Raw genomic sequence first — 11,032 nt, 5'->3', positions numbered from 1 at the left:
TTTTTGTGTTAATTATTAAATCATAAGAATGGGCGACAAATTGGAAATCAAGGAAAGTGATTTGAAAGATTATTTCAATTCTCGCTAATAAAGAAGGTAAACTTGACATCTCGACATTTAAACACATTTTGAAACAACTCGGACTTCACCGGAAGAAGGGACAGTTACACAAACAATCGAGGAAATTCAAAGTAAGTTAATCTAATCAAATTCATTCACACAATAATAACAACTAATAAATAATCCAATATAATTGAATGCTAATTGTTATGAAAGATTTATAATCTCTTCATTGGATCATCTCAATCTAATTAACTCATTTATACTCGAAGGATTTATGTTCGTACTTCAAAGTTCAGATTTTGTTTCTAAGCAACAAGTAGTTAATTTAATCCCATTTCGAATGCAAATCAAATTTAAATTATTTTGAATTAGTCGTAAACTAAGCTAAGAATAACATTTCACGTTGTTTATCAACTAAATTAATTGCTACAGTTAAATAATTAGAATGATTTATAGTCACAAAATAGACAAATTCACTGGTAAGAACGGAGAAAGACTAACTAATCTTTGATTCTGACTGTAAATTCTGGTTCTCATGAATCTAATTGTATTATTTTGTTTTATATTCTGATTTGATTTATTTACTTATTATTTTCTCTGATCATGATTAAGGCGATGGTTTTATTACTTCTGATAAATTGAAAGCTTTTCTGGAAACTATCGCCGAGAAACATGGTAACTTGCGAAAACTTTTCGATTGGATTGATGCCGATAAAAATGGTTACCTTGATCGGTACGAGATTAAAATGGCCTTTGCGATGTCCAACAAGCCTTTTACCGCGGAAGATGTTGAAAGATTGATGACTGAATGTGACACTGATCGAGATGGAAGAATTAGTTTCATAGAATTCAGACAAAGTCGAATGTCCAGTTTATTCAGCGACGTTTGTTAAAAATGTCCAACATAATAATCAACATAATAACAACAAAAACAACAACAACAATCAGTTAATTATGATTACCAATCAATGGATAAGTTTTTTGATGGAACAAAAAATATTGTCGACTTATTTGCCGTCGAACTTTTCAAATTTAAAATTTTCTTTCTTTTGTTTCCGTTTCCTGATCAATACAAATCAATTTTCTCTTTACGATTATAACTTTAATTGCAGACTAGACTCACTTGTACCATCAATTATGAAAAGGAACAAACTTGAAACAATTTAAATAAAACATTTTACTAAATTAAAATAAATAAACTGAACATCTATTCATTCAATCAACTTGAAATCTGAATCCATATCAAAGTTCAAAATTCAGTTCGTGCAGTCAGATAATTGAATCAGTTCGTGATGCAGATTACGATAATTTATTTTCCAATTATCATCATTATCCACTATGATTCTGATCAAACAACTTTAATCAATTTCTCTCAGTTCATTCTCATTAATCACTATCAAATGATATACGCTGAATCAATAATTATGTATATAAATAGATTGTAACTTCCGTGATGAAAAACGGACATTGTCCAGAACTTTTGTGAGTAAGGACTTGAAAATCTCGCAAGGGTATTAATATGAATTCACATGAAAATCTGATCTAATCGAAAGCAAAACAAGTTAAGGGTTCAAACCTCGAACGACTTCATCCTTAGAGCACCAGTAGGCCTGAGATCGTGAAAGAGATCGAGATCTGTCCTCACTTAATCACTGAACTTTTTTTTATCAAAATCGATTTAAATATTGGACTATTTAAACTTATGAACTCGAATCTTGAATAACAATCAATCGGTGGCTTTAGATTGAAATTTGAAAAACAAGGAAAAGTTTTTTTACGAAACGAAAATCGATTTTAGATCGACTCTTATAATTTAATCGATTCATGGATTAAACTGAATTTGTTTATCTCTCACATGTTTTCAATTGTAGTTATTGTTTATCAATTCAATTAATGTGGTAAATTGTTTTCTTTTGATAATTAATCATCACTTTATTTACATTTGAATTGATTTTTAATCAGTTTGAGTGGTTAATAATTTGACTTGATATTCGGGAACATGAATATCGGAGCTTTTACGAGAAATATTTATCCTCTTGGATGGATGAGAAATCCATATGTCCGTCGTCTTCCTGAACATTATTTGAAACACCGATTGGAACTTACTAAACCACCGGTTCGTGTTCATGATGACCCAACCACTGGTGACCTTTTGGATTATAAACTTACTGATGCGAAAACCTTAAGAATGTAAGAAAAACAAATTCACATGTTATGAGTTATGTTTACATTTTATCTATTTATTTATTTTCTTTTTCTCTTTTTTTTTATTCTTTACCAAATAGTGAACGAGTTCCCGATCTACCAGTTGCCACTCAAAAGCTACAAACTTCTGACGAAGCTATTCTCGGCGGAGAAGATGTAGTTTTCGGCTTTAGTTTACCAAAGAGACAATTGTTCAGAGACTCTGGTGTCAGGTACAGTTTCCATTTCCATTGCCAACACTTTCTTACTAATTTTCCTTTCCTATTCTGATCATATAGAAATGCTAAGGTATGGATGCCTAATATCTACCGGACAACCGTTTATAGTGAAGTACTTGACACCTATTTGAGTATAGTGTGTACAAAACACGCTCTCAATTTAATTCACGAGGCTCATGGATTCGATAATTATATCCTTCGGACACCAATTCAAGACCTTCAATCAAAATTGGCTCTTAAGCTTCGTCGAAAGATGCTGATAACATTAGCTAAAAACGATTTCCATCCAAATGATCCTGAAAAATTTGAATTAGTCAAGAATAAATATCAAGATTGTAAAATTCCGGTAAGTTTGTCTATCAAATTTCCTGTAATATAATAACTGTAATCATACTCAAGCATATCAAACCCTCAGTGTATTTTAATTGACAATGAGATTGTATATTTTTGCCAATCATTGTCAATGATCACTTGATTGTCACCATTGTCCTTTCACGAAACTATATCCAATTAATTTGTCTCATGTTGTACATTTACAGTTGGAAGAAGCTGAATGGATTGGGTTAAGTTGGGCTCAAGCTATTGAAAAGAATCACGAATCAACCTACAAACAATCAGAACCATTGAAAGTAAAATATATCAACGATTTAGTGAAAAAACTAGAAGGTTAGTTAGACTGTTAATTGTAAAGATTGACAGTTAGATTGTGAAGTAAAAAAAATCATCAGAGATTAAGAATCTTATCTAATATGTTTCCATTAATCTTGTTGACAGATTTAAAAGCCAGTGGGGAAATGCCAGAGCAGAAAAGGTAATTATTACCCTTCCATTAGGAAAATCACAATTCAATCTAATTAACCTCTAAACCATCATTAACTAATCTCCATCTTTTAATTGTCTTCTTCTTCACAGTGAACCACAAAGTCTATTGGATCGAGCTAAAAGTTTACTTCATCTCAGATGAATCATCAATAATTTCATCAACTCTTTTTCTGTTATTGTTTATATATAGAAACCTGATTTCATTACATGATTATTACCTTGTTCAGTTTAAAAACAATCGTTAATTTGATTATCGGAAAGAAAGTGAATAAGGTAAAGAGGAAAAGGTGTGTCAGTGATTGAGTTGAACACAATTTGAAGTAAACCAAATGAATCATGGTAATTATATAATTGTATCTGTTCACATATTAACTATACTTAAAAACGAGTCGATATTTTTCCCGTATTCACAATTAATTATTCATTAACATTCAACAATTATACAGAAAAGGAGCTCAATTGTTTGATTTCATGGTTGGATTGATAGTGTTTAAGTCTGTTGTTGTGTTGATGTTGTTTTTCACATTTCACAATTAAAAAGTCTTTCAATTGATTTAATCTTTTTTTGAGTTAAAAAAAAATTTAACCAATTTCAGTTTTATTATTATCATAAAAGTAATATCATCAGAATGTTGAGCTTACTCAGATGACAATGAACTTCTGAATAATTTTTGTTTTTGTTTTGTTTCTTTGACAAAAAGAGATTTGATATTGTTGGGAGATTAATACTTTTCCTTTTTTTTAAGAAGTGAATGAAACGATCAGCACAATAAGAAAGACAATAAATATTCCAGCTAAAATGGCCATCATTTTCATGTTTCTCCACCATTGTTTACGCTTTAATTTACCAGCTTGTTGTTCAAATTGTGAGGCACCTTGTTGCAAGGCATCAGCTCGATTATCCAATTCACTTAATTTCTGATCCCGTTCCAAAACTTTTTCCACATTATGTTTCATAATACCGACAACCTCTTCCACCTGAGCTTGAGTTTGTTGAAGCCGTTTAGATGATGCAGGAGCACCACCACCACCGCCACCGGCAGATCGGTTACCATCATATCCAGTTGACCTAATATAGCACAGAGAGGGGGGAGAGAGAACAAGAAAAACATACACATATACAGAAAATAATCACCACACACAAAGAAAGAGCATATAAAAGAGAAAGAAAGAAAGAAAAGATTGAAGGAAATAGAAAAAAATGAGAAAGATTAACAGACAAGTTTTACATCAAGGGGAGTTTTCAAGGTTTGAAGGTTGTGATTCCACTTGTTGCTTTCTTAGAGGCAACAAAAGATCACAGGTAAAATATTAGAATATCGACAAACCAATGGAGATAAAAACTAAATACTCACATTTTTATACAAAGACAAAAGTAAAACCACAATCAGAGTAAAAAAAAAGAGAAATAAAAAGTTAATCAGAAAATAAAAGAAACAATTAAACAAAATAAAAACAATTAACGTCAAGTGTTTGAAGTTTAATTTCTGCCCCTCAAGCGAAGGCCCTTCATTCATTCACTTGCTGAGTCAACTTGTGTTCCACGATCACTGACATCTGGTGGACAATAAAACAACTATTTTCTCGTATTCTTTTTAAATCTTTTTTATTCTTTAGAAAAATTAATTTTCTAATCAATCAGATTAATTGTCATTTTTGTCTCTACTTTGAAAATGATTACTTTCAATTATTTAGAATCAATTTGTTAGTAAGTAATTTGATGAAGAGAAAGATGAGAAAATTTCAACGTAATTTGAAACATTTATTTCAAAAGTTCTGTTGATTTGAAAGTTTTAACCGAATCTCTGATTACGAGTTAATTGTTGAATTATAGCCAATCAATTAAGAATTTAATTCAATATTTGTATCTTGTTTTTTTTTCTTATTCCTCAATTGTATCATCATTAGTTATCAATTGTCTCTGTTTCATTAATCTTAATATTTTAATTGATTTCAGTTAATTTGAATTTAATTTGTAACAATTTAAAAAACAAAGTTCACTTCTTGTATTACAAAGTTTTATACTAATAGAAACAATTTTGGAGAAATATAAAATATAATAATCTTCTCCTTGTTATCATATGATAAACTTTTTTTGTGTATATGTTTTTAAAGTAATCGTAACAATTTGATTTTGAAAATAAAGTTGATTATGACCATCTAATGGTGGTTAATCATTTGACTTTTAAGTTGCTTTAATACGTTGATGATTATTTCACGAAGGGTAAGAGGTTTACAATGTTCCTCTAGCCAACCGAATATACCACCAGAAAGTTCATCGAAATTTTTAACTGTAACTGAAGAATCAAATGATTGGAAAAGAGAATCACAAATTGCTTGGAAAACTTGAAATTTAACATCTTCACTTATTTGATTACACGATTGTCCAGGTTGAGCTTGTTGATGGTGTTTAACTATACGCTCATAATTAGCCTTCATTATTTGTAAAGCAATAACCTCTTTACGAAGAGACTGTAAACAAAATATAGAAAAATAAAATCAGAGAAAAACTTAACGTTAATTTCTTAGGCCTTGGAGATAATTTAGTAACAAACTTACTTGTAAATCCTCTTCCTCTTTTTTCTGCTGTGATTGCATATATTGAATATATTCAATTGATCGTTGAAGAATCGTCGCTTTGCTCAATTTATAACTTGAAACAGAATCTTGTTGAGCACAAGTTGGTACCAATGATTGAAGTTCCTCATAACCTTTTTTAATTGCATCTCTACGTTTTTGTTCAGCCATAGTATGAGCCTCTCGGCGTCTTTCCTTATAACTGGTGGTGGATTTGTGGTCAGAATCTTCATCATCAGTGGTTAATGAAGCATCAGTATTGTGGGTAGAAGATGCAGAAATCATGTTGCTTGTTGACAACAAGAAGAAACGAAAAAAAAAGAGCAAAAAAATCAAAAACTCTAAGAGGAGAGAAAAGAACAAAAAAAAAACTTAAATTAGAATTGAAAATTTTTTTTCTTTTTAAAACAATAACTTGAAATAAAGAGTAAAAGTGAAAGTAAATAGCGTTCATACTTACCCAAAAAAAACGGATTAACAGAAAACCAATTTAAGAGGCATTAAAATGGCCTTTGTTGTGATTAGAGATTAAAGATTAGTTAATTAACGATAATTAAAGAGAGAACGTTTGTAAACATTGGTTGTTTTCTTTTCTTTTCTACCACCAGATGGCAACAGGTTCGAAAGAACAATTGACCAATCAGAGTGAATTCATCTGATCGAATATTTTTAGAGATCTTAGCCAGCCGAGCTTCGACTGGCTGGCTAACTAATGACTTTTTTATTCTTTAGAAAAATTAATTTTCTAATCAATCAGATTAATTGTCATTTTTGTCTCTACTTTGAAAATGATTACTTTCAATTATTTAGAATCAATTTTTAGTAAGTAATTTGATGAAGAGAAAGATGAGAAAATTTCAACGTAATTTGAAACATTTATTTCAAAAGTTCTGATGATTTGAAAGTTTTAACCGAATCTCTGATTACGAGTTAATTGTTGAATTAAAGCCAATCAATTAAGAATTAAAATTCAATATTTGTATCTTGTTTTTTTTCTTATTCATCAATTGTATCATCATTAGTTATCAATTATCTCCGTTTCATTAATCTTACGAGTTGATTTGATCTCTCTAGATGATTAACTTTTAGTACTTTTAGTTGCTCACTTTTACTTATCTTAAAGTTAATCAATTAAGTTAATTAGTAATAGATTAACTTGGATAATCTAACAAGTAGTTAAGTAAATATCTTAATGTATGTAATCTTAGATTTGTAATCAAAGACAAATAAACTGATAAGTGTCAAGTTGATAAAAAGTAATTAAGGTTGTTGCTTTTCTTTATCAACTAATTGCTACCCGAAAACCAACAATTTGTTAATTACATAATCATCCAAGTGAATTAAATGTAAATTCCGAAGTAAAACATTTAAGTGATCGCGATTTTAATCGAACTAGAAAAAGAAAAAGATTAATTAACTAAAATAATAATAATAATCTAAACTCATTAACCGAGAAGAAATTAACTAATTTCCATTGATAAAATAGCCTTTGCTTTTAATCATAGATAACTGCAAAGAAAGATGATTGTTAATTGTTACCATAAATTATTGGTTGATTTTACTTCAATCGAGTGAAATCTATGAAGTGCTCTGGTTAATTTTAATAACAATTGATTTGTTGTTTGTTGGTTGGATTGATTTGTTGTTGGTGTTGAGATGTTGGTTGTTTGTTGGATGATGAGATGATAAGATGATGATGATTTTGGTCAGGTGAGATATTAGTGGAATCATGTAACCATATCTTCAAAATTAATTTGCTTTTGTGTTTTTTTTTGTGAATGCTGATTAATTGGTGTTAATTGGGATGAGAAAAGGTAACGAAACAAAAGTTACTAACTATTGGGACATTTGTTTTGCTGGTTAACAATAGCTAAACTCCTCTTTACAAGAAACATTATGATATTAAAACTATCCTAAGATATTCAAGTCTGTCTCCAGTATAAATCGTTCACCATACCGTTTTTTAATCAAATTAATTATAATGACATGAAGAGAAAAGAAGAGAAAGAAAGATGGGAAAAGAAGGGAGCTAGAGATAGAGATAGAGAGAGAGAGAGAGAGTTAAAGAGTTTGGGCAAAGGGATGAGAGATAGTACAAAGTGATAAAAGAGGATCGATTCTGATAAATTGAACTTTTCCTACAGTCGTCCGTAGATGAACAGTTAAGAGAATGGAGGAAGTTATGGTACCATGTATCGATACAATCACACCTTTCCTTGATTTTACAAGTTTGCTTTTCGTTGAGAAGAGAAGGGTTCAGTTGGTTGAATTTTTTTATCAAGTTTTAAGTGTATTTTATGTAGAGGTGATGTGTGGGTATTTCTTATCTTCTTGTGGAGAGAGGGGTTGAGGTGATGTTGTATCTCAATTTTATACGAGCCAAACTGCAACTTGCTTTATGATTTTATTTGTTTGTTTGTTTGTTTGGTGGTTGTATTGAAGTTTGTATTAAATTGTTTGTTGGTGGTTTTCTGAGTGATTATTTTCTCAAATATGGATGATAACTTTCAATGAAGTTCCGAGCTCTCTGGCTTGGGAGTTAGTTGAACGGCTTCTTGAAGGGTTGAATGAGGGGTTGCATGAGCTGCTGCTGCTGCTCCGGGAGCTCCGCTAGGCATGGAGTCAAGTGTGGTTGAGTGGGGAGCCATTGAATGAAAATTGTATCCTGCGGACCCGTTTAAAGTTTCTCCGTAAGCACTCGAGACGAAATACTCTTTGTTAACACAATTACGTAGAGAATCTGGTATACGTGCAACTATAGCTCGTCTAATCTCAGCTGCAGCCATTTCACGAAGCTCAGTGCAACTTGCCTCACTGTACCACGCTGCATGGGGTGTAATTATCAAGTTTGGTGCGTCCTTGAGTGGTCCTGAAATTTTGAATTTTGTTGTTTTCATTAAATATTGTTTGCACAAAAAAAGGGAAAAGAGAGGGAAAATACATTTCAATTGTTATGATAAAAAAACCAAAAGGATTTAAAAATACATGTAAGAACGGGATAGTAAACTTACCGCTCATTGGACTGTAAGGTTCATTCTCCTGAACATCAAGACCGGCAGCTCTAATTCTTCCATCTTTTAAAGCGGCAGCCAATGCGTTCTCATCAACTAAGCCACCACGTGCTGTGTTGACCAGGAAGGCACCTGAATAAAATAAAAGTTTAAATGAGCAATATTGGTAAATAAAATGACAAGTTGGTTCATTTGACTTAATGTCAAAGTAGAGACAACTTACCAGGCCGCATCTGTTTAATGGTAAATTCGTTAATTAGATGGTGATTGTGTTCATTTAGAGTGCAATGAAGAGAAACACAATCGCTTTGATAAAGCAAGTCTTGCAAAGTGTAGACTCGAGTAAGTCCCAAAGATTTTTCAATACCATCCGGCAAATAAGGATCATAAAATATAACATTAAATCCGAACGCTTTAGCTCTGAGGGCAACAGCAGTACCGATTCGACCTAAAGAGAACAATATAATTATGAAGAATTAGAGATGGAACCAGGTTGGAGGGAATTTATCAAATTGAGCTGTAAACCCAAAACAGACAGTTTAGGCTAAAAAAGATAAATACATACCTAATCCAACAATTCCTAAAGTATCACCGCGGATCCGAGCGCAGCCTGCTGCGGCTTCACGAATTTGTTCGGGTCCTTGAAATTTTTTACCCTCTCGAACCGCGTTTGCTAACCAATATGTCCTTCTATACAAGTTCAGTATTAAACAAAGGGTTGCATCTGCTACTTCTTCCACACCATAACCAGGAACATTGCAAACAGCAATACCTACGAATGAAAAAAAACAATAACAATTAAAATAAAGCGCAAATTAAATAAGCCGGTTAAGAAAAAAATAGAAAATTGTAAATATTTAAGCTTGAAAGATCCAATGACAGCAGAGAAAAATAGATATAGGGAAGAGCTAAGACAATGAGAACTCATACTAGAAAAGAATGCAAGATAAAATGATGCTTCTTTACGGGTTGAAAGCATAAAATGATGAGCATTGCAAATGATAAAATGTAAAGAAGGTAATATTTACCTAATTCTCCGGCCGCTTTAATATCAACATTATCAACTCCTGAACCGATCCTAACAATAATACGGAGAGCCTTAAATTTATCGAGATCGTCTTTAGTTAGTGTAATTGTATGCCACATAAGGGCTCCAACAGCTTCATTCAACACTTTCTCATGAATCTCTTGGGTTGATTGGGCATCACAAAAGGCAACGGTTGCTACATCTTTCAATATTGGCATCTCAACTGAGCAGTCCCGTCCATCCAAGAGGGCAACCAGTGGTCTGGTATGCATTGGTCCATTTGAGATGGGACCTCTGCCTCCGACTGTAAATCATGTTACACAGGGGAGAGATAAAGAGAAAGAGATAGAGAAAGAGGGAATAGAGATGATGACAGGGAAGAAAAGACAAACGAGAAAGAGGAAGAGAGATAAAAGAGAAGCAAGAGAAAGAAGAAGAAGCAGACAAAAGAATTAATATCATAAGAATAAAAGGACATAGGAAGGGAGAAAAGATATCAATTAGTGAAAATATTTTAAAACCACCTCAGCACCAAGTGATTGATGACAAAGAAAAATAGGACTTACCTTTTCTCTTGATCATATTTATAACTAAATTATGATTGTTATTTATTTATTAACAAAGACGATTATGAGGAAGAAGAAGATGCTGATGATGATGATGATGATGATGAGAGAGAGTGAGAGAGTGAGACCGAGACACAAAAAAAACAGAGTCAAAATGTGATGATAAAAATGAGAAAAAAACCTAGAGAGAGAGAAAAAGAAAGAGAAATCGCCACAAAAGAAACTGCAAATGCAAGACTAAAAGAAAAGCGCCATTTTGATACGCCCAATGCGGTCATGCGAACTGAGAACTTTTTTGTCGCAAACGAAAAGCGCCAAATTTAAATGGAACATCGAAGTTCATTCGCCAGGTGGCGACAGTCGCTCTTTTTTCTCTTTTCGATTAACAATTAACACTTTTTCTTTTAATTTTACAATTAAAATCGTTGATAATTCGACAATTTATTCGCTACAGTTTATCTTGTTCGGTTTTGAACGTCTATTCTTTCAAAGAAAATCTTCATTTCTTGGGCTGAATTATTTTCCATGAACAGAAAAGTTTAT

General features: G+C 31.9%; 5 protein-coding genes across 6 annotated transcripts; 2 read left to right on the top strand and 3 right to left on the bottom strand.

The window, feature by feature from the left end:
* The first annotated feature begins 28 nt into the window (after positions 1 to 28).
* Positions 29 to 1,262, top strand: LOC128388679 (uncharacterized). The gene is given in 4 exon segments (XM_053348113.1): positions 29 to 78; positions 80 to 147; positions 150 to 191; positions 676 to 1,262. Coding segments are annotated over 4 exon segments (441 nt in total). The 3' UTR covers positions 957 to 1,262.
* A 643-nt stretch (positions 1,263 to 1,905) lies between these two features.
* Positions 1,906 to 3,714, top strand: LOC128388339 (39S ribosomal protein L28, mitochondrial-like). Its single transcript, XM_053347726.1, has 6 exons — positions 1,906 to 2,253; positions 2,349 to 2,480; positions 2,547 to 2,832; positions 3,026 to 3,152; positions 3,261 to 3,297; positions 3,399 to 3,714. Exons 1-6 carry the CDS (start codon positions 2,063 to 2,065, stop codon positions 3,448 to 3,450), a joined length of 825 nt encoding a protein of 274 aa, XP_053203701.1. The 5' UTR covers positions 1,906 to 2,062; the 3' UTR covers positions 3,451 to 3,714.
* Positions 3,715 to 3,861: 147 nt separating this feature from the next.
* LOC128388365 (synaptobrevin-1-like) lies at positions 3,862 to 4,823 on the bottom strand. Its single transcript, XM_053347758.1, has 2 exons — positions 4,664 to 4,823; positions 3,862 to 4,377 (listed from the first exon to the last, which is right to left on the bottom strand). Coding segments are annotated over exons 1-2 (330 nt in total). The 5' UTR covers positions 4,666 to 4,823; the 3' UTR covers positions 3,862 to 4,049.
* Positions 4,824 to 5,232: 409 nt separating this feature from the next.
* On the bottom strand, positions 5,233 to 6,503 carry LOC128388349 (max-like protein X). 2 transcript variants are annotated; one of them, XM_053347738.1, is made up of 3 exons: positions 6,346 to 6,503; positions 5,868 to 6,226; positions 5,233 to 5,780 (listed from the first exon to the last, which is right to left on the bottom strand). In XM_053347738.1, the coding sequence occupies exons 2-3, from the start codon at positions 6,168 to 6,170 to the stop codon at positions 5,469 to 5,471; spliced, it is 615 nt and encodes a 204-aa protein (XP_053203713.1). In that variant the 5' UTR covers positions 6,171 to 6,226; positions 6,346 to 6,503; the 3' UTR covers positions 5,233 to 5,468. The 2 variants fall into 2 exon arrangements, with proteins under 2 accessions (XP_053203713.1, XP_053203722.1); XM_053347747.1 differs by having other exon boundaries at positions 5,868 to 6,174; positions 6,346 to 6,482.
* An 850-nt stretch (positions 6,504 to 7,353) lies between these two features.
* On the bottom strand, positions 7,354 to 10,670 carry LOC128388550 (C-terminal-binding protein-like). Its single transcript, XM_053347965.1, has 6 exons — positions 10,490 to 10,670; positions 9,925 to 10,227; positions 9,462 to 9,668; positions 9,120 to 9,344; positions 8,897 to 9,028; positions 7,354 to 8,754 (listed from the first exon to the last, which is right to left on the bottom strand). The coding sequence occupies exons 1-6, from the start codon at positions 10,503 to 10,505 to the stop codon at positions 8,393 to 8,395; spliced, it is 1,245 nt and encodes a 414-aa protein (XP_053203940.1). The 5' UTR covers positions 10,506 to 10,670; the 3' UTR covers positions 7,354 to 8,392.
* Between the last annotated feature and the right edge of the window lie 362 nt (positions 10,671 to 11,032).

This window comes from Panonychus citri, unplaced genomic scaffold (assembly GCF_014898815.1).
Source record: "Panonychus citri isolate SS breed McGregor unplaced genomic scaffold, ASM1489881v1 Contig00004, whole genome shotgun sequence".
In the NCBI taxonomy this organism is placed as follows: Eukaryota; Metazoa; Arthropoda; class Arachnida; order Trombidiformes; family Tetranychidae; genus Panonychus; species Panonychus citri.
This window is presented reverse-complemented; position numbering and strand designations above follow the sequence as displayed.